Raw genomic sequence first — 26,693 nt, 5'->3', positions numbered from 1 at the left:
AATCCCCATCTTTTTATATGAGGAAACTGAACCCCAGAGAAGTTGTGACTTCCCCAGGGTCACACAGCAGGCAAGTGGCAGAGGTGGGAGTAGAAACCAGGCGCCTATTTATAAGTGCTCTTTAACACGTTTGGAAAGTTAAGGAAAATATTACCTTAGTGGTATTGGGATGCTGTAGGAGAGGTGAAGAGCTAGAATTTGGGAGGAAACCTGTACGAAATCTCCAAGAACCAAACCACGGACTGACCCTCTTTAATGCAGGCACACCCTTGGTTCTGATAAGTCAAACCGCATAAAACCTGAAGATATCAGGCATTAATGACTGGTTTAGCCCAAGGTCTGAAGCCCCACCCGATCTTACATCCAATCGCTGCAGGGAATTTTCTTCCCTCCCCAGCTCCCCAACCGTTCTCCAGATTGGCAGCCAACTCCTTCCCCAGACCGACAGCCAATTTCTCCCCTGCGGCCGAAAGCAGCCCCAAGTCATTCATTCATTCAGTCGTATTTATTGAGTGCTTACCGTGTGCAGAGTGCTGTATCAAGCGCTTGGGAGAGTACAGTACAACAGTAAACGGACATATTCCCTACCCACAATGAGCTGACAGTCTAGAGGACTGTAATCCTGGCCAAGTAGAAGAGGCAGATTAAATTCACCTAAAATCTCTGCCCCCTTCCAACCCACCCCAGTCGTATGTTGCTTTCAGATGAAGGGGAGAAAGCCCCGGTGTCCCGCCACAGAAGAGGAGGTTGTCGTGACTAATATTAAGTCTCTAATCTTAGCTCCATCACCAGCTAAGATTTGAGGATTTAAAAGTCTTGCATCCAATTTCAAGAAAGCGGATGAATCTGTAAAAATGATTGAACAAGACGACCCTGTTATAGACAAGAGTTCAAAGGTGTGTAGAGATGTTCGAAGGATTTAACTGGTTACAGCGTGCTTTACGAAGGAAAAAAGAAGGCTGTCGATGGGAGACGGCGAGGTCTAGTGGCAAGATCACAGAACTGAGAGTCAAGATACCCAAGTTCTAGTCCTGGCTCATCCATTTGCCTGCGCTGTGGCCTTGGGCAACTCCCTTAATTTCTCTGTTCTTCAGTTTTCTCATCTATAAGATGGGAATAAAATATCTTTTTTCCCTCCCGCTAATATTGCTAGCCTTGAGTGGGTCAAGGACCGAGTCAGATCTGATTCTCTTGATTTAAACCCAGGGATTAATTGAGTGCTTGGCACATATAGGAGTGCTTAATATATACCATTAGTATTATTATATCATTCAACCTAAAGTGGACAGATTTCACAGGAAAGTTACAAATCCACTACCACAGTCAGCTTCTACTTTTGCAGCCTCTTGCGAGGACTAATAGTCACATTACAATTTCTTATTTAGTTAATGCTGTGATAATGTGATACTTAGGCTGTGAATTAATTCAATTGAGAATAAATAACCTTTACTGCTGCTTAATGTTACAAAGTACTGCAAGTAAAGGAAATTCATGTTATTTTTCCAAAGGTTCCAGAACGGATCCCAAATTGTAGCGTGTAAGTATATTGGAAACCTACCTCTTGAGGTAGCAATTGATGGCAGTAACGATGATAATAGTGATAACTGTGGCATTTCTGAAGACCGTATCACAGCTGTATTCTGGGGATAGGCCTGTAATCATTCATTCATTCAATAGTATTTATTGAGCGCTTACTATGTGCAGTGCACTCTACTAAGCGCTTGGAATGGACAGATCGGTAACAGATACAGTCCCTGCCCTTTGACGGGCTTACAGTCTAATCAGGGGAGACGAACAGACAAGAACAATAGCAATACATAGAATCTAGGGGATGAACATCTCATTAAAACAATAGCAAATCAATAGAATTAAGGCGATGTACATTTCATTGACAAAATAAATAGGGTAATGAAAATATATACAGTCGAGCAGATGAGTACAGTGCTGAGGGGATGGGAAGGGAGAGGGGGAGGAGCAGAGGGAGATGGGGGGGGAAAAGAGGGTTTCGCTGCCGAGAGGTGAAGGGGGACGGTAGAGGGAGTAGAGGAAGAAGGGGAGCTCAGTCTGGGAAGGCCTCTTGGAGGAGGTGAGCTGTAAGTAGGGTTTTGAAGAGGGGAAGAGAATCAGTTTGGCGGAGGTGAGGAGGGAGGGCGTTCCGGGACCGCGGGAGGACGCGGCCCGGGGGTCGACGGCGGGATAGGTGAGAACGGGAGACGGTGAGGAGGTGGGCGGCGGAGGAGAGGAGCGTGCGGGGTGGGCGGTTGAAAGAGAGAAGGGAGGCGAGGTAATCCCCAGTTTGGGCTACTGTGCTTTAGAACCAATATAGACCAGCCTAGCCTGTTCCACTCTAGTCCCAGCTTGTCCCAGGCCTAGTTTGATCCACTATCAACCCTGGCCTCTGGTGAGCCCTGAACTAGACCAGAAATGATTCTAGAGCAAAGAAGAATTTTGTTCAAGACTTAAATCGGGGAGCACTTACCACAGGACTGCTGGAAGATACAGTGGAGTAACTACCTGTGAGTCACTATATCCCAGCTTTTGGTGAGGGGAGCTGGAGAACTTTCCATGCGTGTTGAACCCGAATTGACTCAATTCAGTTCTGTTTAATTCAATTCAATTTAATCGTATTTGTTGAGCGCTTACTGAGTGCAGAGTCCTGTACTAAGTGCTTGGGAGAGTACAATATAATAATAATAACAATAATAATGTTGGTATTCGTTAAGCGCTTACTATGTGCAGAGCACTGTTCTAAGCGCTGGCGTAGATACAGGGTAATCAGGTTGTCCCACGTGAGGCTCAGTCTTCATCCCCATTTGACAGATGAGGTAACTGAGGCACAGAGAAGTGAAGTGACTTGCCCACAGTCACACAGCTGCCAAGTGGCAGAGCTGGAACTCGAACCCATGACCTCCGACTCCCAAGCCCGGGCTCTTTCCACTGAGCCACGCTGCTTCACATACTTCTGGGTGCCTCAGTTTTTCAGAAACTTCAGAAACTAAACAGGCACATTCACTGCCCACAACGAGCTTACAGTCCAGAGGTAAGGTCTAGACTGCAGAGATAAAAACAGAAGAGCAGCGTCAACTGTATGCTGATATAGAGCCTTGGGTGGGCACTCATTCTGATGTCATAATGGCCTTTCTGCTCCTGCAGGAAACAAGAGGTGACATCTTGAAACCTGGAAAACGATAAATCAATCAGTGGTATTTATTGACTGTTTTCTGTGTGCAGAGCCCTGTACTAAGTGTTCGGGCGAGTACAGTTCAGTGTGGCTCAGTGGAAAGAGTCCGGGCTTGGGAGTTAGAGGTCATGGGTTCGAGTTCCGGCTCTGCCACTTGGCAGCTGTGTGACTGTGGGCAAGTCACTTCACTTCTCTGCGCCTCAGTTACCTCATCTGTCAAATGGGGATTAAGACTGTGAGCCTCACGTGGGACAACCTGATGACCCTGTATCTACCCCAGCACTTAGAACAGTGCTCTGCACACAGTAAGCGCTGAACAAATACCAACATTATTATTATTACAATTCAACAGAATTGATAGGCACATAACCTGTCCTCAGTGGCACACCCAGTTCATCCCAGAAATGGACTTCTGTGCGTATTCTTTGTCACTTCTCTTGGACTTTCCCCATTAGAACTGAGCTATGCAGAGACTAGGGGTGTTCCCAACATTTGGGAAGGTTGAACTTTCCATGTTCCAAAATGGCCTCAGGCAGACTGGCTCCAGATAATATTGTAGATGGTAGTCCTGGGGAATATCCGGTTGAAATCCTGGGTTACAGTTGTGCGGAACATAGTTTACTATTTAAAGGAGGGTACAGAATAGGTCCTTGAAGAAAGGTCCTAGGATTCACAGGCTCTCAAAGCGTCTTTTTCCCCCCTCCATGGTGAAGCACTACAGTGAGAGCCTCAGGAAACATGAAAGCCATGGTATGTGTGATTGCTGGCTTTGTGCCCTCTCATTTTCTCTATTCAATCAAGAGAAAATGTGTATCTCTGGAGATGACTGGTGAGAATAGAATCACTCTCTTGGAGTCTCCAGCGGATACAGTCCCAAAAGAACACAAACTCTGCAAAATCGATCCACTCCCAGTTAACTCCAGGGGTCGCAAGAATTTTGGAAACGGCCAGGGGGCTGGGGTCAGCTTGGCTGTTGATGAGGGGACAAGAATGAATGTGTAATAGAGATCACGCCTCCAGTTGGCTCTCCAACAGCTCTGTGACTTGGGGCAAGACAGATTTTCCTGCCTCAGTTACCCTTTGGGAAAACACAATTAACTCCTGTCTGCGTGAGCCCATGAGACCAAGATCAGGATAAAATATGACCATTTATTAGACTGTCCTGGCAGTAGAGAAGCAGCGTGGCTCAGTGGAAAGAGCATGGGCCTGGGAGTCAGAGGTCATGGGTTCGAATCCCGGCCCTGCTACTTGTCAGCTGTGTGACTGTGGGCAAGTCACGTCACTTCTCTGTGCCTCAGTTCCCTCATCTGTAAAATGGGGATTAAGACTGTGAGCCTCACAGGGGACAACCTGATTACCCTGTATCTCCCCCAGCGCTTAGAACAGTGGTCTGCGCATAGTAAGCGCTTAACAAATACCAACATTATCATTATTATTATTATTGTTTGTTTCTGAGATAGCTCCAGTCCTCTTCCTCCTGCTTAGACTGTGAACTTCATGAGGGACAGGGAGTCTGCCCGACCTAATTGACTTCTACCTTCTCCAGCACTTAAAGCAGTGTTTGAGACACAGTAAATGCTTAACAAATACCACAATCAATCAATCAATCAATCACTTCTATTTTTGCCTTGGATTATATGAACTCTTTTCCCTAACCACTGAGCAGCAAAAGTTCAGTAACTGGGATTGAGCCTGTTGGATTGAACACACTGTTTTTCAATGATGAAAGTTATTTCTCCTCTTCCTTCACACCCCTCACTGTGCAGTATTTAACTCTCCTAAATGTCTAGTACAGTGCTGTGCACACAGTAAGCACTCACTCAGTAAATATCAGTGAATGATTGATTGGAGCGTCAAATTGGGCTACATGGGCTAACACGATCATTAGGACAGTTTGGGTAGGTGGTCCCAAAAAGACAACCAGTTCTGTACTCCGGTCAATCAGTCGATCAATAGTATTCATTGAATGCCCACTCTGTGCAAAGCACTGCACTAAATGCTTGGGAGAGATGTACACACAATCCTTGCCCTCAAGGAGTGTACAACCTAGTCCCAGATTGAGTCTGCCCTCCTGAGGAAGTATCCCCTCAGATCTAGAATGAATTCCTCCCAAAGAGAAAACCCAATGAGAACCCCTGCTTTCCTTACCAAGAATTCACAGGGCTTGGTTTTGGTTTTGGGGTGGTTGTTTTTTTCTGGGAACTACAAGAACCCCGTTGGCGATTTTGACTCGTTTAATAGATTGAAGTCATCTTCTTTGCAGAAGTAGCAGCGCCTTGTCAATACTGTTCTCTTTAATGAATTTGTCCTCAGAGGCAAATGTATTGGATGAAACTAAAGAGACTGTTAAATTATGTAAAATGTTTCAGATGTGCATTCTGGCAATTGTATTTAATAGGCCCATTAAAAAAAAATACCTTAACCCTAAAGCCGAGACATTGTTTGAACTGTCGAAAGCCGCAGAGTATTCAGAAGAACCGTTTTGTAGTTAACTGACAGTACCGCTCCTCCGATCAATCAGTTGTATTTACTGAGCACTTCATGTGTGCAGAGCACTGTCCTAAGCACTTCGGAGAGTACAGTATAACAGTATAACAAAGTTGGTAGACACATTCCCTGCCCCACTCCTAGTAACGACTACTGTTGACACTGCTTTTTTATTTAATGGTATTTGATAAGCGCCTACTACGTGCCAGTCGCTGTACTAAGTGCTGGGATAGATAAAAGTTTAATCAGCTTGGACACAGTCCCTGTTCCCTGTAGAGCTCATAACCTTAATTTCCACTTTCCAGATGAAGTAACGGAGGCAAAGAGAAGTGAAGTGACTTGCCCAAGGTCACACAGCAGACAAGTGGAAGAGCCGGGTTTAGAACACAAGTCCTTCTGGTTTCCAGGCCCGTGTTTCTATCCATTAGGCCACGCTGCTTCTCTTATTTAGTCATTCTCTTGCTTTTTAGAATATTCTAGGAGCTCCTGGGTCATGTTGGTTAATCATTGCATTCTCCATTCAGGGCAGCCTCCATCCTCGATACTTGGCAGATGTTGCCTGAGGCACTTATTGTAATAATAGTAATAGTTGAGGTATTGAGTGCTTACTATGTGCTAGGCACTGTATTAAGCACTGGGATTGTACAGAGGGAGAAAGTCCTAATGGTCAGTCAGTGTAGTTTTATCAGCTCATCTATCAGACTCTAACCCCCAGCCCTTCTTCTTCCCCTAACCCTAACGATACGCCCGCCTCCAATGATGGTTTTTATGAGGGTCCGGGTTATTATTATTATTATCATTATTCTGGTATTCATTCAGTGGTATTTATTGAGGGCTCACTTGTGCAGAGCACTGTGCTAGGTGCTTGGAAAGTTCGGCAACGGGTAGAGACAATCCCTACCCAACAACCGGCTCACAGTCTAGAAGAAACACAAAGTGGTCAGGTTGAATACAGTCACTGTCCCACATGGCACTCAAAGTTTTATTCCCCATTTTCCAGAGGCAACTGAGGCCCAGAGAACTGAAGTGACTTACCCAAGGTCCCACAGCAGATGTGTGGCAGAGCCGGGATTAGAACCCATGACCTCTGACTCCCAGGCCCATGTTCTAGGATCTGTTTAGATTTTTGTAAATAGCGGCTTTGGGATTTCATTCAATAGTATTTATTGAGCGCTTACTATGTGCAGAGCACTGTACTAAGCGCTTGGGATGAACAGGTCGGCAACAGATAGAGGATTTGTTGAGAAATGTATTAGAGTCGCTTAGTTTTAGGAGATTTATCCATTTCCCTAAGAAATGGAAGCGCAGCTGTCAAGTCTCACGGAGTACAACACTGGTAGGTCTGATGTTAGAACCCAGAAACAGAGGTGACAGGGAAACCTGCTAGAAAACCCAATCCAAACTTCTCAAGCCGCAAGGCCCATGAGGCCAGGAAACATTTCTCCTCGATACTTGGTAAAGTTCTTTTGAGCTTAGAACAGGGCCAGGGATGCCGTGAATTTTTTCCAAACAGCTCAGCCAGGACACTCTGTAATAGTGGACCATGGCCACCGGAGATTCCGGGCTTCTGGCTTTTCTTCTGGCAACTGGAGTGAGCTGGGAAAGGGGTCACCAATCCAGGAAGGGACTATCGCTGTATGGGCCCAGGGCAGTGCAGTCCTTCACTGGCCTTTTCAGCCACACGGTACCCAAGGGTGAATTTCCCCATCAGCAACATGGTCTTTGATCACAGAGGGGCAACTATGTCACTGAAGAATTAGGTGGAGGTTTTTGGTGTAAACAGCTGCTGCCTAGATTGTAGTCATTGTTCAAATTTAGCCCCGTATTTTCTGCTTCTTCCCTTCTCTATAGCAGCCTTGGGTATAGGGCTGGCTGTTGAATGAATCAATCATATTTATTGTGCAGAGCACTGTCCTAAGCACTAAGGAGAACCCAACAGAATTAGCAGACAAGTTCCTGCTTACATTCTAGAAGGGATGAGATATTCGAAGGGCTTTGAAAATGGTTCTGCAGTTGATGAGAATCTTCCCTGTTTCATAAAGTCTCCTGGAAGAAAAGATTCCACCGCCTCTTCCCAGCCCCCGTTTATGATCTCTCAACCCTCGCTGCCTGGACCTTCCTTCAGGCCTTCCTGTCTGCCAAGAACCTGTCAGCAGTTGTTACTGGCTCCAGGCATGTGGGCAAGTGGCTCTCTGCTAGGCTGTTTTAGCTAATGAACACTATCCTTCCATATATAAAAAGTAGTCTGGAAAGACCGTAATGGCTTCCCAATGATGATGGTGCTATAACCTAATTAAAATGGTTTTAATAAAACTGGCGCGAGCCAGCTTCCCCAACTGCAAACTGCCCTCCTGGTTTTCTAACAATTCCTCAATAGGTAGGAGCATTTTTCTTTTCTAGGAATAGTGAGGAGCTCGTGAGGCCTCGTCTGTTTACTCGTGTGTGGGAGCCATGGTTATGGGTTGGGTTTTTTTTAACACATTGTCTTGTTTTCTCCCTCCAGACGATCCACGTCGCCATCGTCTGCGCCGGCTACAATGCCAGTCGGGATGTCGTCACCCTGGTCAAATCAGTCCTGTTTCATAGGTAAAAACGATATTATGCCCCAGAGGAGTTGGCAGAGTGGCTAAATTATCTGGATGGTCTATGTGAGGCTGAAGGGGTTTACACAGCCCAAATGCACAACCATATTTCAACCTGGGGTTTTCCACCAAAAATAAATTTTCAAATGAAAATTAGGGAGTCCGTTTCTTTGGTAGCGGTGGGCATCAGCCAGGGTGCTAGATACCAGGGGTGCCAACTCTTTCGTTGGAGTGTGGAGACAAAGATGAAGCAAAGGCTTAGGGTGGGACATGAGGGCGGAGCTTTGAGGGGAGTGTGTTAAGGGGAAAGGAGTTAGAGGGAAAGGGGGTTCTAGAAGGGGGACAAAGAGATTGAAAGGGGAAAGCACTAGAGTTGTGGAAGGAAGCTTGCTAGAGTGGACTGAGGAAGGGAGTTTGCCCGTTAGAGGGAAAGGAAAAGAAAAGAGAAGGGAAGGACTGAGAAGATAAAGGTCCTAACCATCAGGGCTCTCCAGCTTCACAAGGGAAAGCGGACCAACTCGCCCTGGAGGATCTCCAGAAGATGTGGAGGTGAACAGTTTCCAGAACCACAGGCTGGTCCCAGGCCTGCAGGACGACAGCTCTCAACGTTCCCAATATTAGACAAGTCTTCCCAAACTGAATTTCCCAGCCTTGGACCGGCACCCCAGCTCTGGAGCTCCAACCAGAGCTCTTACTCTGTGCAGAGCACTGTACGTAGCATTTGGGAGAGTACAGTGTAGCATAGTAGACATGTTTCCTGCTCACAAGGAGCTTACATTCTAGAAGAAGAGACAGACATTAAAATAAATTAAGGATTTCTACCTTAGTGCTGTGGGGCTGAGGGTGGAGTGAATTAATAGTGCAAATCCAAGTGTGAGGGTGACACAGAAGGAAGAGGAAGTAGAGGGAATGTGGCTTAGGGAAGGCCTCTTGGGAGAGATGTGATTTTTGTAAGGTTGTAAAAATGGGGAGAATGATAATCTGTCAAATATGAAGGGAGAAGGAATTCCAGGCCCGAGACAGGATGTGGCCAAGCGGTCAGCGACCAGCTAGACAAGATCAAGGTAAAGGGAGTAGGTTGGTGTTAGAGGAGGCATGTGAACATGCTGGGTTGTGCATCAGCGAGTTAAGAACAGAAGTCGGGCATTCAGTTTCAAAAACAACCATTTAAAGCCATCGTAGGAACTCTCTTGGGGCTTCACCCTGTGCATCCCAAGATGGTCCCAGTGGTTTGCTGGCACCATCCCATCACTCCATTTGGAGCTCCTGGAAGTCACACAAGCATCTGGGTGCAGCTAGCCGGTCCCTCTCCAAAAGGGCTAGTTGCCGAGGTTTCAAAGATTGCCAAAATGGCCCCTCGCCGCTGTGGCGCCATTTCTCTCCAATCCCTCAGAAGCACTCTTGGATTGCAATTGATAATCAGTACTTTGTTTAGAATTTCAAGAGCAACGGTAGTTATTCAACAGAATCTTAGAACTAGGTCCTGGAATAACCCCAATCCCTCATCTGGGACTCTGCTGAAACCTAGGTATTTCCACCCCGCTGAAGTCCTCTGCAAGGCCTCCATTAGCAGCTCTGGAAACAGCATGGCGTAGTGGATAGATCACCGGCCTGTGAGTCAGAAGGTTGAGAGTTCTAACCCCAGCTCCTTTTGTCTGCTGCGTGACCTCGGACAAGTCACTTCACTTCTTTAGGCCTCAGTCACCTCATCTGTAAAATGGGGATTGAGATTGTGAGCCCCACGTGGGACAGGGACTGCGTCCAACACGCTTTGCTCGTATCTAGTACTGTGCCTGGCACATAGTAAGTGTTTAAAAAATATCACCAGACCCGTGCCCTAGCCACTAAGCCACTCGGTCCTTCTCCACTGGCCATGCTGCTCCTTGTAAATCTGCCCTTTTCCGTGCGAGGGGGGTGACCTCCTGGACTGCCGCCGACCCCCACGAAAATCACTCCCTCCCGCCCCGCCCCATAGCCAAATGTTGCATTTATGACTTCCAGAATTCTTGCCTCCATGTAATGATTTAGATTTGTGCTTACAGATCCTCTCGTAGCCAGAAGGATAGAAGACTAAAATAGCATTTTCTGGCCCAGTGTTTAGTGCTCAGTGAGAATTGGAGAGGAGGTAAAAAACAAGGATGTCTTGCCTCCATGCCTTTGGGCCCTCTGTCAGTTTTGCTGGGAATCAGCCTGGGGTATTAAAAGTTATTATGCTGATTGATGATGGAGAGTGACAAAACACGGGAGCTTATTCAAGAGGCCTTTCCTTAGCAAGTCAGCTGGTAAATAGGGACGCTCGCTCTCCACCTCAATGCAGGGATTAACAAACGCTTGGTTGGAAAGTGTATTCCCAGTTAAGTCCTTTCCTGATGCTAACTAACAATATGATGATAATGATGCATGATGCCACATTTTAGTCTGCTTGTTAATTACTGTAGTTAAATTTACCTTCAGAATAGGTTTTCAAAATCTATTTGTTTGAGCTCTACTAATCCTTTTAACGTCAGTAAAGCCCTCAGATGAAATGGGCATCCTTATTATGTCTATTCCAAGAAGCTAAATCCGTAAAACGTTGGTACTGGGAACTGTTTTTGTTTTGGGGGGGGTGGGGGGGGTTTGGTGTGTTGTTTTTTTTTCCCGACTGGTTCTTGGGGTGGGACTGCTTTCTCTGCTTCTTCTGCTACATTGTTCATTGAGGAGAACCCAGTGATAGAACCATTGTTTGCTTGTAAAAATGCCCTTACAGGTCCAGGAGAAGCAGCGTGGCCTAGTGGATAGAGCACGAGTCTGGGAGTCAGAAGAACCTGGGTTCTAATCCTGGCTGCCGCTTGTCAGATGTGTGACCTTGGGCAAGTCATTTAACTTCTCTGTGCCTCAGCTACCTCGGCTGTACAGTGGGGATTAAGACTGGAGTCTCATGTGGAACAGAGACTATATCCAGTCTGATTTGCTCATATCCCTCCCAGCGCTTAGTACAGTGCCTGGCACATAGAAAGCACTGAACAAATGACACAATTATTATTATTACTATTATTACTGTTGTTATGACCTGAGTTCTAATCCCGTCTCCACTGCTTGCCTGCTGCGTGAATTTGGGCCGGTCACTAAACTTTCCCGGACCTCAGTCACCTCATCTGTAAAATGGGGATGAAGACTGTGAGCCCCATGTGGAACATGGACTGTGTCCAACCTGATTATCTGGTTTCTACCCCAGCGCTTAGCACAGGTGCCTGACCCATTGGAAGTAATTCACAAATGCCATAAAAAAGGAGTTTAGATATTGTCTAGGAAAGGAGTGGTGAGGACCAGAGTACTAGTCTATCTAACAGTAGTCATAATGGTATCTGTTAAGTGCTTACTATGTGCCAAGCACTGTTCTAAGTGCTGGGGTAGATACAAGCTAATGAGGTTGTCCCACTTGGGGCTCACAGTCTTAATCCCCATTTTACCAGACGGGCCAAGGTCATTGTTCTAGAATCAGACTCCGTCATCATCAAGATATTCAAGATGGTGGGTGGGGAGCAGTGATCTAGAGGCATTTTAGATTCTTCTGCTCGCAAGCAATCAGCCAACTTGGATGAAGCCTGCTGGGTTTATCCTGATCGACAGAGAAGGTGCCCGGAAGGATGATTCCGTACCAGTAGTTCACTAGAAGCGAGGAAATGAACTGGCTCTTCTCCGCCAGCCTTTTATGGTGGTGGCTTTTCTGATGTGATGCAGCTCTGCCCTTGAGTCCCCCAGTGTTAGCCGAGTTGCTTGGCTTCTCACGGGGCAGTGTCTTCTAGCATGCCGATTTATTTCACTGTGGCGTGTGCTACAATAGCATCGAGTGTAATGAATTGATTTCGTATTCATGTGGATGTCGCACACCCTTTTTTTTTTTTTTATCAGAGTTCCATTGTAATTTTGTAATTAACAGAAGCGTCAGCTCAAGTGTCACTGTATATTTTAATACTAAAATGGTCCCTGGACTGCCTTTTAATGCCAGTTTCTGACAAAAAGATGTCGGCAGTTGAATCATCTCTTCTCCAGTGTGTTAACATATTTATTAGGCCCCTATCTTGGAGCCGGAGTACAGTGAAGGAAAACAAAAGGTGGCAGGAGCGTCTGGTTATTATGAATGTAGTGTACGGGAACCTCTGGAGATGACACAGGTGGGACACCTCCTCTGCAGGGGAATACGGAAAGGCTGCCTACAGAGCCAGACATCATTCACTGACTTCATGCAGGTCTTCCATAATGCATGTTCTCACTCCACATTTTGAGTAGAATGCGGTTCGGAAATTATGCAACGTTCTTCTGCCGTGAGACTCCCTTCGGGCTCAGGGCACCACATCATTGGATGAAATGGGCGAGGCGAGAACATTTGATTCAGTCGTATTTACTGAGCGCTTATTGGGTGTGGAGCACTGTATAAAGCTTTCGGGAGAGCCTAATATGACAGTAACCAAACACATTCCCCGCCCACAACGAGCTTACAGCCTAGAGTCTTCCGTAATGCAAGGTTTTCCAAGACTGCCATCTTTGCATCGTAGGAGAGCTGGGTGTGCTTGTCTGCTGGCTTCAGAACTGCAAGTCTCTGAGTCCCGTCAGACCTGGGGTTCTACAGGGAGAAGCAACTTGCCCAATCAATGGTAGAAGCTATCTTTTATTTGCTGCTGGAACTAGATTTCCAGTCTCCAGACCGGTATAGCCCAATTCTATATCAGGACCAATTTCTAGCCCGTTTGTCACATGCATGTGGTCATGGTTTGTTGGCATTTTGTAATAATAATGATAATAATTGTGGTATAAGTTAAACACCTACTATGTGCCAGACACTGTACTAGGCGCCGGGGTGGGTACAGGCAAATCAGGCTGGACAGAGTCTCTGTCGCACATGGGGCTCACAGTCTTAATCACCATTTTGCAAATGAGGGAACCGAGACCCAGAAAAGTGAAGTGACTTGCACGGGGTCCCACAGCATATGCGGGATTAGAACTCAGGTCCTTCTGACTCCCAGGCCGTGCTCTATCGGCTACACTGAGCTGGTTCTCGTGATTATGATTATGTTGTTCATGATTATGTATACGTTGAGAGTAACTGCTTGGGTTATTTATGACCAGGGTGAGATGCCAGTTTAGGCTTCCCAAAGGGAAACTCATTGAAGACCCTTGCCCTGTCTCCTTTGAGGGGAAGACAAGAGCCCCTGCTTAGGTGAGATGTTGTGCCTCCGATAACAATTCTTTAAAGTGTTATTATAGTGAAAAAGAAGGTTGGCTTTCCTTGTAAATATGACAACAGACTCCATAGTATGAGGCTTGTTCCCACCATGTTTCCCCGTTCTCATTTCTGTTCCCTCCCAGCTAAAGTGATGCATCACACTTACTCCTCAGAAACACCTAATGTCACTCTAATGATGGGATGAGTTTTTGTGAGGTGTTTTCCAGGACTGTGTGCTTCCAAAGCATGTTTCCTGCTGGTACTGTGGCTTTATTCATGGAGATAAGTTATATTAGCTCCCTCAGAACAAGGAGGGAAGGCAGAAGAGAAAACAGATGTGGAGTGAAAAGAAAATGCCAGGTCCAGGAGGCAAAACCAGAAACAACCTTTATCATAACAGCCCTGTAAATAAGTCTCCAAATTACAAGCCCACCCACACACCTTGATTAGCCAATGGAAATTGCACCAGGGATAAAAGAAGGAAATTAGCATTCTGTCCTGTGGGTCCAGAATCGAAGGTTATGTCCTTTAGTCAGGGAGGAGCATAGCTCTTTCCAAGGCTGATACCATATTTTAATGTTATGCTCTGAGGAATACAATGGACCATCAACTTTCGAGATTCCAATTCCAACTTTCTAGAAAGAATTAAGACTATTATCCTGCAGGAGTCTCCCCAGGGCCTGGAGGGAGATGAAAAATGCCAGTGCAAGTGCACACATTTACCTTTATAAATTACTCATAAATGAGACTCCATTATTCCTCCCTCAGGATTGGTGGAAAGTAGAGCTGATGCTAAAGGCCTTCTGGACTATCTGTCTAATCGTGGGAAGGGGATCCTTCTCTGCCAAAGTGAAAACCATTCACCAGGGGATAAAAATCCAGCCTTCTCCTCTTGTTACAAATTCCACTGGCAATTAAGTCTCCCCTGTACTCCTGGAATGGAAGCTGATTAAAGAGCAACGTGTCCTTCATCCTCCCCCAAAGTAGAAGAGATTTAATTATGGCATTTGCAATGGCAAAGCAGTATGCAAATTGAAGAAATTTTAAATGTGTTTCCGAGATTAGGGTTTGGCTAATGGCCCCAATGGTGTGCTGGGTGTAATTGAACACAATGGTAGCGTCTCTGTTTGAACCCAAGGCTGATTCGTGTTTGAAGAATTATTTTCCTCTTAATAGCTACTTTAATCATCAGCATCTATAAATCTTTTAGATTTATGGGTTCCCACCTGCGAATAGCATTAGACAGAGTTGTAGATCACGGTCCTGCCTTTAGAAGTTGGCCAGCTAAAACAGACGATGCTGGTAATAATATTAATAATAAAAAGATGCAGTACCATAAGTTCCGAGGAGTGCACATGCATTAGACCGTTATAATTTTCCCCGTCATCCCTTTGGACCGCAGTAGAACCAGGTAAATTTTAACGGAGCTGTCTGTGACAAATAAAAGTTAAAAAAAAAAATTACGGTACCAGCTGTTCTAAGTGCTGGGGTAGATACAACTCAGGTTGGACACAGTCCCTGTTCCACTTGGGGCTCACACTTTTAATCCCCATTTTACAGATGTGGTAACTGAGGCCCAGAGAAGTTAAGTGACTTGCCACACAGCAGACATGTGTCAGAGCTGGGATTAGAAGCCAGGTCCTCCGGACTCCCAGGCCTCTGCTCTGTCCACTAAGCCACAGAGCTTCAAGACTTCCTTTGCTGCTGGACCTTGATGGGCATGACCCCTACTCTAAAATTTGGTTTGTTGTTCTTTTCTTTTTCTCTTTCCAATATCACTAGACGGAACCCTCTTCACTTCCATCTCATCGCAGATGCAATTGCCAAGCAGATCCTGGCAACCCTGTTCCAGACCTGGATGGTCCCGGCTGTGCGAGTTGACTTTTACGATGCCGATGAACTCAAGGTACCAGTGGGAAGGGGGGGAAGGCGGAGAATAAAAGCCAATTAACAACATTCTTTTTAGCCAAGAGATTTCTCTAACTAGGTGGAGAAGAGAGCCGTGTTACCTGTTGAGAATACCTAGCTGTGTAATGGAGACTTTATCCTAAGCTTATCAGAGCCTATTACCCAAAACATTAAGATCACTATTCTATTAGGGTGAAAATCTGCTGCAGGATCTTGACTTGGGACCATAGAAGCTCTTTTAAGGGACTGGAGGCCCTTAGGACATCCCCAAAGCCTTTGTGTCTGGACACCCTTCCTGTCTGCTTTGGGAGTTGAGAGGGAATGATAACTTTGCGGGAATATTTTGGTTCTCGAATCTTTCTCGAATCTCCTGGAGAAGGACGAACCGGGAGACCCCGATACCGCCACTAGTCAAATTGTTTTTCCAGAACATGATAAAGAAGATATCTTTTTCATGCAGAGTCATAAACATGTATCTAGACCAAGGCCAATGGAGCCTCAGTTTTCTGATACTTGCATGTGTCGAACACAGAGGTTGATCTAGGTTGTCAGAATTTAGCATTTCAAGATTGTTGGGGTAATATATGGCATTCCAATCTATTCTGAGCTAAAATTGATTCACACTCTTAAAAGGGGACAAGCGAAATTTAGCAAATTGCTATGCTGTTAATTAAGGTACTCTGCATCCAAGGATTTTAAGAGAGCGGGGTGGGAGAAGCAAAAGTGAGAGGGATCCCTCCACCCTGTTCTAATTGCTCTCCATCAGTTTTGTCTTAAATGGGAAGTGACCCTTTTTTGTCACTTTAAAATTGAAAATGCGCATGATTCAGAAGGCAAGTAGGGTCCTTGTGGCCTCCATAGAAATAAGGATGCAGTGTCTTTCAGATAAAGCAAGAGGCAATTAACCATTAAGAGCATCTAACCGTACATGTCATAGGGAACTTTTGGTCCAACCCAAATGACCTGTGAAACCACCACCAAAGGCCCTTGTCCCAGAGAAGCTATTGGTGGAGATTAGCCCTCCCCTGCCTATAGGCAATAGCTGTGGATGAAGCTACCGAGCCGCTATTGACCAAGTTGTTGCAATTCAAGGAATGTTCACTGGGATCAACAGTCAATCAATCAACGGTGTTTATTGACTGCTCTCTGTATGCAGACCATTCTCATTGATGGTACTTTCAGCAGTAGTATTTTTCATCAGTAGTATTTTTCATCAGTGATGAGCACTTGGGCAGAGCACTCTATCAAGTGCTTGGGAAACTGCGATACTGTAGCATTGGTAGATATAATCCCTGCCCACAAGGAGCTTGCGGTGTACAGGGGGAATCAGGGCTAACAAAGATCTCTGGTAGTGGTGTTTGGTAAGTGCTTTCAATGTGTGGGGTAGAAACTTGGGGCTTCCTGTTTAAGAAAGAGAGAGGCAGCTTGGCCTAATGGAAAGAGCCGGGGCCTGAGAGTCAGAGGACCTGGGTTCTGCTCCCAGGCCTGCCACTTGTCAGCTGTGTGACCTTGACTTAGTCAATTCACTTCTCTGTGCTTCAGTTTTCTCATTTGTGAAAAGAGGATTAAATCATACTCCCTCTTATTTAAACCAGGAGTCTCGTGTGGGGTAGGGATTGTGTCTCACCCGATTATCTTGTATCTACCCCAGAGCTTGATAGGGTGCTTGGGACATAGTAAGCACTTAAGTACTGTGAGGCAAAAAAAACCAGGTATTGAATCCTCATTTTACAAATGAGGTAACTGAAGCACAGAAAATTTAAATGACTTGCCCAAGGTCACACGGTGGGCAAGTGGTGAAGCAGGAGTTAGAACCCAGGTCCTCTGACTCCCAGGACCATACGCTTTCCACTAAGCCAAGCTGGTTCTCACTTGACCACATAAAGCAGCAGGTGATGATGTGGGTGGTAGATGAAGGGCAGTGGGGAGATGGAGTTCCAGTCCAGAAGCAGGACACGGGCGAGGGGTTGGTGGAACATAGAGAGAAGCAAAGTGAATGTGCTGGATTGCAGTGGGAAATCAGCCAGGTAAAATAGGAGAGGGCAAAGTGATTGAGTGCTTTAAAGCCAATGGTAAGGAGTTTCTGATGATGTGGAAGTGAATGGGCAACTACTGGAGATTCTTGAGGAGTGGAGAAACATGGACTGAATGTTTTTTTAGAGAAATGATCTGGGCAGCAGAGTGAAGTTTGGATTGGAGTAGGGATATCTCTGAGAAGCAACTTGACATGGTAATTTGAACTGGCATTTTTCGGAAACACTCATGTCAGCACTTACTATGCTGGCTGGAGGCAGAGAAACCCAGTTTCAGTGTAAAGGAATCATTACACTATTGAAAGTGAACTTTGAAAAGCACATCAGGTCTGTGTGAGTCCAGAAATCACCCTTGTAAGAAATATATGTTTGTATATGACGGTGAGGAGGGCATCTCCCTTTGGGAATGGCAGATGAACTTCAATCTTGAGATTTCAGAACTTGAATCTTTCATGAAGGTATTGATTATAGCTAGTAGTTGTTTGTCCTCCAGTCATACTCACCCTTTCCTGCTGACTGTGTTTCCACTGCAACAGTTGAGTAGATAGGCAAGGGTGCAGCACATTACAGCAAGTGTTTTCACGCAAAACGTATTTATTGCCCAAATGACCCCAGCGTAATGCCAATATTGTACCATAACCCAGAAGGCAGTTGTCTTGGCAGCTGCTGGGGTCTTTCCCATCTATATCGGGAAGGTATTTCAGGATTTCCGCCAGGATTGTTCACCTCACAGAAAAGCAGTGTGGCTTAGTTGATAGAGCACAGGCCTGGAAGTCAGAAGGACCTGGGTTCTAATCCCAGCTCCGCCACTTTTCTGCTCTGCGACCTGGAGCGAGTCATGTATTTTCTCTGTGCCTCAGTTATCTCAGTAAAATCGGGATTAAGATGGTAAGCCCCGTGTGGGACAGGGACTGTGTCCATTCGATTACTTTGATGTACCCTAGCGCTTAGAATGGTGCCTGGCTCATAGTAAGTGCTTAACAAATATCATAAAATAAAAAAAATCTAGGTGGTCCTTCGTTTAGAAACCTTCTCCTCTGGTAGCAAAGCTCTAACAGGCAAAACAGGGCTAGAACCCACCATTTCTGCTCATAACGTTGTCTCTTCAAAGAGATCATCAATGAAATTCCTATACTCGCATTCTTCATCAAATCACTATATTAAATAGTTGGTCGAGGTAGCTAAATAATTCCTCCTTAAAAGATCAACCTTAAAGCGGTTTACCATTTTATATATATATATTACCATCAGATTTCATCGGATGTTATGAAAAGAGTATTCTTGAATTTCCAAGGCTCTCCCATTGAGAGCAGAACCAAAGGAAATGGGCAACATTAGGGATTTAGATACGAAAGAACTTTCTCAAACCTAGGGTTGTTAAACATTGGAATGAGTTTACGGGGGAATGTTAGAGAATCACTTCTGTAGACCGTTAAAAGTGAGATGGTTTAAATGTGACCCCGAGAGAGGAAGGAGATTTGATTTTTATGACCAGATGGACTAGGTGACCTGTAAGGGTCCTTTGGCTTTTAAATTAGGGAATAGGCAGTTCCGGTTGTGGAGTTTTAGCATCCCCTAGAAGAGAAGATTCAGCTTTATTGAGACAGGAGGCAGGAGGGTGCCAACATAATCCCCATCTCCTCATCTCACAGGGAAGATGCATGGTGGGGAAAATCAGCTTGCTCTCTCTAATTAACCAGCAGCCAATTTCTAAACCGAGTACTAGGGGAAACTAAGTTGTCCCGTGCTGCTATGCACAACCGCTTTCCATCTCCTGTGTATGCAAATGAATGCTACTCTTCAATCTCTTTTAGAAAACAAGAGCACATCTTTCCTTTGGAAGGCTCCTTTGCATATTTATTTGCATGATCTTTATCTATGGGTATAGCTATAAAATTTAATAACCTCAGAGTTCCACTCTTTTCCTGCTGGGGAAAAAAAGAAAAATTAGCATTCGTTTTACCTGCCCGTTCTTCCCGTTTTATTTTTCCTTTTTATGGCACTTAATGGCAGAGCTCTTGCCTGTTTGGCTTTGAGCACTCTAAACCCGGAATGCTGGCTTTCGGGTCGGCGACCTGATAACCTTGGCTCCATTTCGTAGATGGGGAAACCGAGACCGGGGGGCTGAACGGCCCCTCAACTGATCAGGGGCAGGACCGGGGCCGATCCTCGAGATTTGACTTGCTTAATCCACCGACGCCCCCCCCCTCACTTCCCTGGGAAAGAAATGTGCTGATCGTAGCAGCCTCTGGGCACATGTACAATAAAGAAATACAAAACCGTAACAGATTGAAAAACAGGCTCTCTCTTCTAATTAGGCAGAGGCTAAACTAAAAGGATTATGACTTAATAATTCATTTCGTGAGTGTAGCTAGAGTGCTGGCTAGAGGGTGAGAGAGTTTTGATTTTGTTTTATTGGGATTTCTCCTTAGCATTTATATAGCAGTGATTCACAACACTCCCCAGAAACTTCTGCGTTCTTTTTAGTACTTATTTATTATCATCGAATTGTTTCTTAGTACTGATTCTTCCCAGCGTTCCTAAGACTTCGGCCTTCCCCATTTTACTTTAGAATCAATGGAATTTACTGAGTACTTACTGTGTACTAAGTGCTTGGTAAGATACCCTAAAACAGAGTTGATAGTCACATTCCCTGCCCACAGGGAGCTTTCACTTTAAAGGAACTTTTTGAAGAAATATTTTTGAAAAAATGGGGAACCCCAGAGGAGGTAAATTAGATGCCCAAAGTCAGAGTTTGAGTCACACACCTGAATTGCCAAGTCTCCTTCCCCTTAACCGTTCGTCTCTGGTGTTTGAGAACTAGCAGTCCTTGTGTTTCTGTTTTACACATAAGAAATGCCTTTATATTCCCCTGAGTGATGGTAAAATTCTCAAAGGAGGAAGAATGATTTGCTTGGGCGCTGGCTTCTTTGGGGGAAGAAGTAGTCTAAAAAATCAGAAGCTCACCAATTTCATGATACACTTACTGGCGTAATGAAACCCCTATTTGATCTCTAGTCATAGTAAGGGTATTTATTGAGCATCAGTTGGGTGCAGGGCACTGTACTAAGCCCTTGGGAAATTATAACAGAAGCAAGAAGCATGTTCTCTGCTTCTACTCTAACAGGAGGGACAGACAGCAAAATATTTTCAAATAGAGTAATCGGAATAAATAATTGAATGCAGAGTTTAACATACATTCATGCAGAAGAGCTGAAGATAGGTATAAATAACTGTAAGTGTTTGAGGTGTTAGGAATTAATGAGGGAAGGCATTTCTTCCACTGACATTTTCATTGATTAGTCAATGCCCTTTAAAGCTTTATCATTACAGGGGCAGGGGCGGTGGAGGAGAGTGTGATACACTGCAAAGTTATAGTAGTAATAGCATTTATTATGTGCTTTTGGTGTGCAGAGCGTACTTAATTTTATTCAAAGCCAATGCCAGAGTTTTGTTTTCTTCAGATGGTAGAGCTACCTCTTTGTGTCTACTCAGATATTGATTCCAGTGTCCTTCTCTGATGATCGGTTCAATTTGAATTTGGAGGAAAGTGGGAAATCACACCGTCGTTCTGATGTTCAAAATCAATCAGTCAGTCAGCAAGAAGCACCATCGCCTAGTGGAGAGACCACGGGCCTGTGAGTCTCAAGGACCCAGTTTCTAAACCCAGCTCTGCCACTTGCCTATTGTGGAACCTCGGGCAAATCACTTCACTGCTCTGTCCCTCAGTTTCCCTCATCTGCAAAGCAGAGATTGAGACTGTGAACCCCACGTGGGACAGCTCAATTAGCTTGTATCTACCCAACACTTAGTACAGTGCCTGACACGTAGCAAGTGCTTAACAAATACCATCGCAATTATTATTATTCCCAAATGCTCAAAGGCTTAATCTGGGCAGATCTCTTGAAGGAGATGTGACCTTAATAAGACTTTGAAGGTGGGGAGAGTGGTGATCTGGTTTATGTGGAGGGCTAGAGGGAGGACACGGGGAAGGGGTCAGTAGCAATATAGAGGAGATCGGGGCACGGTGAGCAAGCTGGCTGTGGAGGAGCAAAGAGTGTGGGCGAGGCTACAGTAGGAGCTCAGTGAGGTAAGGTAGAAGCGCACATGCTGATTGAGTGCTGTTTGATGCCGGGGTGGATGGGCAACCACTGGATGTTCTTGAGGAGTGGAGAGATGTGGAATGAACTTTTTTTTAGAAATTGCAATGGAGATGTAATAGTCAAGGTTAAATAAGAGGAAAGGGCAATTCATATTTAAATAAATTTAAAGTTTTTGAAGTTTGTATCTGAAGAAAACCTTCTCACCTCCCTCCTGATTACCTTCTTTGTATGCTGGGTTCCTTTATTCATGCCTTCTCCCTGAGAAACCAACCCTGGGGGTATCTTGCCATTCTTCATTTTCTTTCCCAATCTCCTTGTGGGCCTATGTCTGCCTCCGTGTTTGTGGGTAAACTTTATTTTTTTTTCCATTCATTTCCCTCCAATAAGTTCATTTTTCAATCCATCCTTTCAGGGAACAGTATCCATCTAGTGACATTTAAAAACACAGACTCTACCCTGGCATACTTCCCATGATTTAAAAAGATTTAATAATGATGGTGTATATTGTTAAGTGCTTATTTAATATGTTCCAAGCACTGCTCTAAACCCTAGATGTGAAAAATACCAATGGAGTTAAAGACAATGCATGAACAAATAGACCCAAAGAATTTTGTTTTGATTTACTTGGTCCTGTTCTAAATATTTCCATAGCAGATCCAAGAACGATCCCTTCTCTGGGCCTCAGGTTTCTCATCTGTAACATGGAGATCCAATGCCTGTTAACCTTCAGTTAGACTGTGAGCCTCATGTGGGAAAGGGACTAGCCCCAGCATTTAATACGGTGCTTGGTACAAGGTGCTGAACAAATATTCTTGTTATTATTATTATTATTAGGAACTCTTAAGCATTCCAGGAAAATTATTTAAGAAAACTTTCAAAGTAATTTTAAAAATTATTGGAAGCGAATGTGTCAAGCCTGGAAAAGTCTTGTGCACACACAGCTTCTCAGTAGACAAATAGAAAATGATTGTTCCGATTGTTCTGTTGATTTCCCCAGGTGTAAGGGCTCCAGCTGGTCACCTTTTGTCTCCCTCATGAAAAAGGGCAAAGGAGACTGCGCATAATAATAGTAATAACAATAATTGTGGTATTTGTTAAGCAGTTTCTATGTGTCAAGCACTGTAATGCGTGCGGATAATACAAGATAATCAGATCCCACATGGGACTCACAGTCTCAGTAGAGGGAGAACAGGGATTGGATCCCCATTTTTCAGATGAAGGAACTGAGCCACAGAGAAGTTATACAGCAGGTAGGTGGTGGAACTGGGATTAGAACTCAGGTCCTCTGACTCCCAGGCCCATGCTCTTTCAACTAGGCCACGCTGCTTCTACTTACTCTGTAACTTACACTGTGGGCATCCTGGGTTGAAATTTTATTCAAAGAATGCTTACAGAGCACAGGAAGGTTCAGTTCTCCATCTTGCCTATTGTTTTGGGGGTGAAAAAATTGGAGCAAAAGACAGGCTTGTCCTCAATTTGACATCAGTGCCAGATTTATCCTTTTTTTTAGCACCTCTTTCTGCACTTCTGCCTAGACCTGAAGGTTTCCTAAAGTCAAGTGATATTTTCCAGGCAAGTCCCGCAGAGACTGGATAAACATCGGTACTTTAGGAGTTTACCTAAGCTGTTTGAGGTTGAATTTTAGAACAGTTCTCCCTCACCGTGATGGTTACTATTTACACAAATTCACAGTGGCTTGATTTCTTCTCCTCTCTCTTAGGCCGTGGTGACATGGGCATGTCTACTGACCAGATTGTCATATACCCACCCCACATTATGGTGCTTGGCACATAATGAGCATATAACAAATTCATTTTATTTATAGTCCCCAAATTTGGATCTCAGATTAACAGCCCTCCCCTCCTCCAGTTGTATATTCAGCACAAGTTGAGAAGTTGCTTCTTCCTGAAAGATGGGGTAAAGGGTAAGGGAAAGGGTAAGCTTGGCCCACCTAAGTCAGTAGAAGACAGTAGTGGGCCTAGTGGAAAGGTTTCGGACCTGAGAGTCAGAAGACTTGGGTTCTAATCCCAGTTTAGCCGTTTTTGCCTGCTGTGTAACAATCCATCCATCAATCATTTGGATTTATTGAGTACTTACCATGTGCAGAGCACTGTACTAAACACTTGGAAGAGTACAACACAATGATATAATAGATAGATGAGACTTTGGGCAAGTCACTTAATTTCTCTTGTCTTTCAGTTTCCTCAACTGTAAAATGGGGATTCAGCATCTGTTCTCCCTCCTTCCACTAAACTGTGAGCACCATGTGGGATAGGGACTGTGTCCAACATGATAAACTTGTATCTACCCCAACACCTAAAACATAATGAGTGCTTAACAGATATCGTAATTATAATTACTAGTAGCATTATCTTTATTTTTATTGTCTGAGTTTCTTCATTTCACCGGCCCTGAGTTTCTAAGGCAAATCCTGTTTTGCACTGGGAGGGAGACCAGTCATGCAGGCCATAAAAACCACCATTTTGAAGTGAGGTGCATGTAGGTTTTCGAGGCATGAAGAAGTTTGAAATATCCTCTCCCTTTTGACTCTGTAAAACTTTACCTGGATATATGGATTTGCTTCTAACTCCCTTTTTTTCCCAGAACATAATCCCGGGGAAACCGAACGTATTTGCACTGAGTAGCTGGGTGTGTGCATGCATGATCATACTTGCAAAAAGTAATTACTTGAATGCATGTGGTAGAATTCAGTTTAGTGAGGTTTTGAGGGTGTTAAAGTTATCCAAAGCTATGTTAGAAAAGATCCAGAACCCAAAGTGGGAATTGTCTTGCAAAGGCTAACAGCCACTATTGAATTTGTCTCAGGATGCATTATTTATTTCATTTATTCTTTTCTACTTTTCAACTTTCAACACGTAAGTGATCACTTCTGTATCTAGACAGGTGAGAGAGCGCTCCTCAGCACGTGGTTTCCTTGGCAACCATTCATACAAATAGGAAGGCTCTTATAAGGGGTTAGGGGATGGGTATCAATTTCAATCCAGTCTGAATCACGTAAGGAAAAAAAAAAGAGCTTCAGGTGGAAAGTTTAAGGATTTAAAATTCAAATAAGGCCTTCTGTTTGTGTGTGCTAGATGAATTGCAAGGCCTAAGCAAAGGTTGTTTGTTATCTCTAGAGAAGCAGCATGCCATAGTGGTTAGAGCACAGGCCTGGGAGTTAGGTCATGGGATCTAATCCTGGTTCCTTGTCTGCTGTCTTGCCTGCTGGGTGACCTTGCACAGGTCACTTTACTTCTCTATACCTCAGTTACCTCATTGGTAAAATGGGGATTGAGACTGAGCCCCCCATGGGCCAGGGACTGTGTCCAACCCAATTTGCTTGTATCTACCCCAGCTTATATTACAGTGCCTGGCACATAGTAAGTGCTTAACAAATACCGTAATTATTATTACTATTATTATGAATAGAGAGCTGTTTCCATAAAGAATTCTTCCTGGCCCAAACCAGGGCACCCTTTTATCCCTTTTTTTGTCCCTCCTAACCTGACCAAATTCCGGCCAACTGGCCCCTTCTGACCCCTCTTCCTTAGCTATCAATCAGTCAATCAATCAATCATTTTTAATGAGTTCTTACTCTGTGCAGAGCATTGTACTGAGTGCTTGGGAGAGTACAATAGAATAGAGTTGGTAGGCACGATCCCTGCCCACAGCAAGCTAAGAGTCTAGAGATTACTACACATTTCTCTCCCCTTGTGTAATGTCTGGCAGCCATGTTGAGGTTAGAATGGACCTTGGACAGAGCTTTGGATAACCCTGAGTGGAGAAAGTATAGCTGTTAAAGTTAAGATTTTTTAAAATATGAAAGCATTGCACGCATGCAAAGTGAGATTGGTGTTAACCCATTTGACTGCCTTTGGGAAGGCATTGTATTATCTTAAATGGGGGAGGAAAGTACGGAGGATGTGGAGATGGAAGCTCAGGGCTCCTAATATAATAGTATTTAATCATTCAATCACAGGGACTTATTGGGCATATGTGTAAGACACTGTACATAGAACTTGGAAGGATACAAAATAACAAGAGTTGATAGGGACATAGTAAGCCCTGAATGAATGCCCCAGTTATTATTAGAAACAATCCCTACCTTCCAGGAGTTTACATCCTAGTGTTGGGGAGACAGACTTTAAAATAAATTTACAGACAGGAAAAGCAGCAGAGTATAAGTATGTTCATAAAATGTGCAGTTTGGATGGGATGGGCATCAAAGTGATTAGGAAGAACAGACCTGAGTTGCGTAGGTCATGTGGAAAGGAGGGAGAATGGGGGCAGGGAAGATGAGAAGTTAGGCTGAAGACTTCTTCGAGCAGATGTGATTTCAGGAGGGCTTGGAAGATGGGGTGAGAGACCACCTGCCAGGTATGAAACAGGAGGGAATTCTGGGCAGGAGCCAGGACACGTGAACAAGGTGTCATCCCCCGCCCCCCTTCAAAGCCTTAATGAAAGCCTATCTCCTCCAAGAGGCCTTCCCTGACTAAGCCTTCCTTTCCTCTTCTCTTACTCCCTTCTGTATTGCCCTGACTTGCTCCCTTTATCCATCCCTCCTCTGAGCCCCAAAGCACTCATGTGCACTCATGTGTAATTTATTTATTTATATTAATGTCTGTCTGCCCCTCTAGACTGTAAGCTCGTTGTGGGCAGGGAATGTGTCATATTGTTATACCATAGTCTCCCAAGCATTTAATGCAGTAATCTCCATAAAGTAAGGGATGTAAATATGACTGACTTACTGACTAAGGAAACCAGTAGAGTCACCCAAGTCATTAAGAGGAAACCGTCTCTTAAAACCCTAACCTGAGAAAATCCGACATTATCCCAGTCTTTAATTATGGGAAGGAAAGAGAAACAAAATGTCCCAGCCAATTCTTAGAACCAGATGTGGAGGTTAATCATTTCTCCTCTCTCCATTTGGTAGCTTAGATTGCAATTTCAGGCTGTGGTATGACCTGCTAAGTAAATTGATGGCCATAGGAAACCAAATGTTGTTTTCCTCCAATTTAATAAGATAACCTTGTTTTTTGCAGCTTTGTACTAGAACCTAATGTAGCTCGGGTGCTTAAGAGCCAATCTGTATATATACTTATATATATACACAAATTTATCATATATGAATATTTGTGGCATAGTAGTTTCTGTTTATTCTAGCTAACTGAATAATCGGGTCTAGGTAAGGAGGAG

At 44.5% G+C, this 26,693-nt stretch overlaps 1 protein-coding gene across 7 annotated transcripts in view; it reads left to right on the top strand.

Annotated features, from left to right (window-relative positions):
• The window catches only part of LARGE1 (LARGE xylosyl- and glucuronyltransferase 1), a 349,906-nt gene that overhangs the window by 172,423 nt on the left and 150,790 nt on the right, over positions 1-26,693 (top strand). For all 7 annotated transcript variants that reach the window (XM_029078653.2, XM_029078655.2, XM_039914014.1 and 4 more), the window contains 2 exons: positions 8,172-8,254; positions 15,236-15,359. In XM_029078653.2, the coding sequence (XP_028934486.1) occupies positions 8,172-8,254; positions 15,236-15,359 (207 nt within the window). The remainder of the gene's footprint in view (positions 1-8,171; positions 8,255-15,235; positions 15,360-26,693) is intronic.

The sequence above is a fragment of the Ornithorhynchus anatinus genome, chromosome 14, assembly GCF_004115215.2.
Source record: "Ornithorhynchus anatinus isolate Pmale09 chromosome 14, mOrnAna1.pri.v4, whole genome shotgun sequence".
Taxonomy (NCBI): domain Eukaryota; kingdom Metazoa; phylum Chordata; class Mammalia; order Monotremata; family Ornithorhynchidae; genus Ornithorhynchus; species Ornithorhynchus anatinus.
Note: the sequence above shows the minus strand (reverse complement) of the source record. Positions and strands in the feature narration are given on the sequence as shown.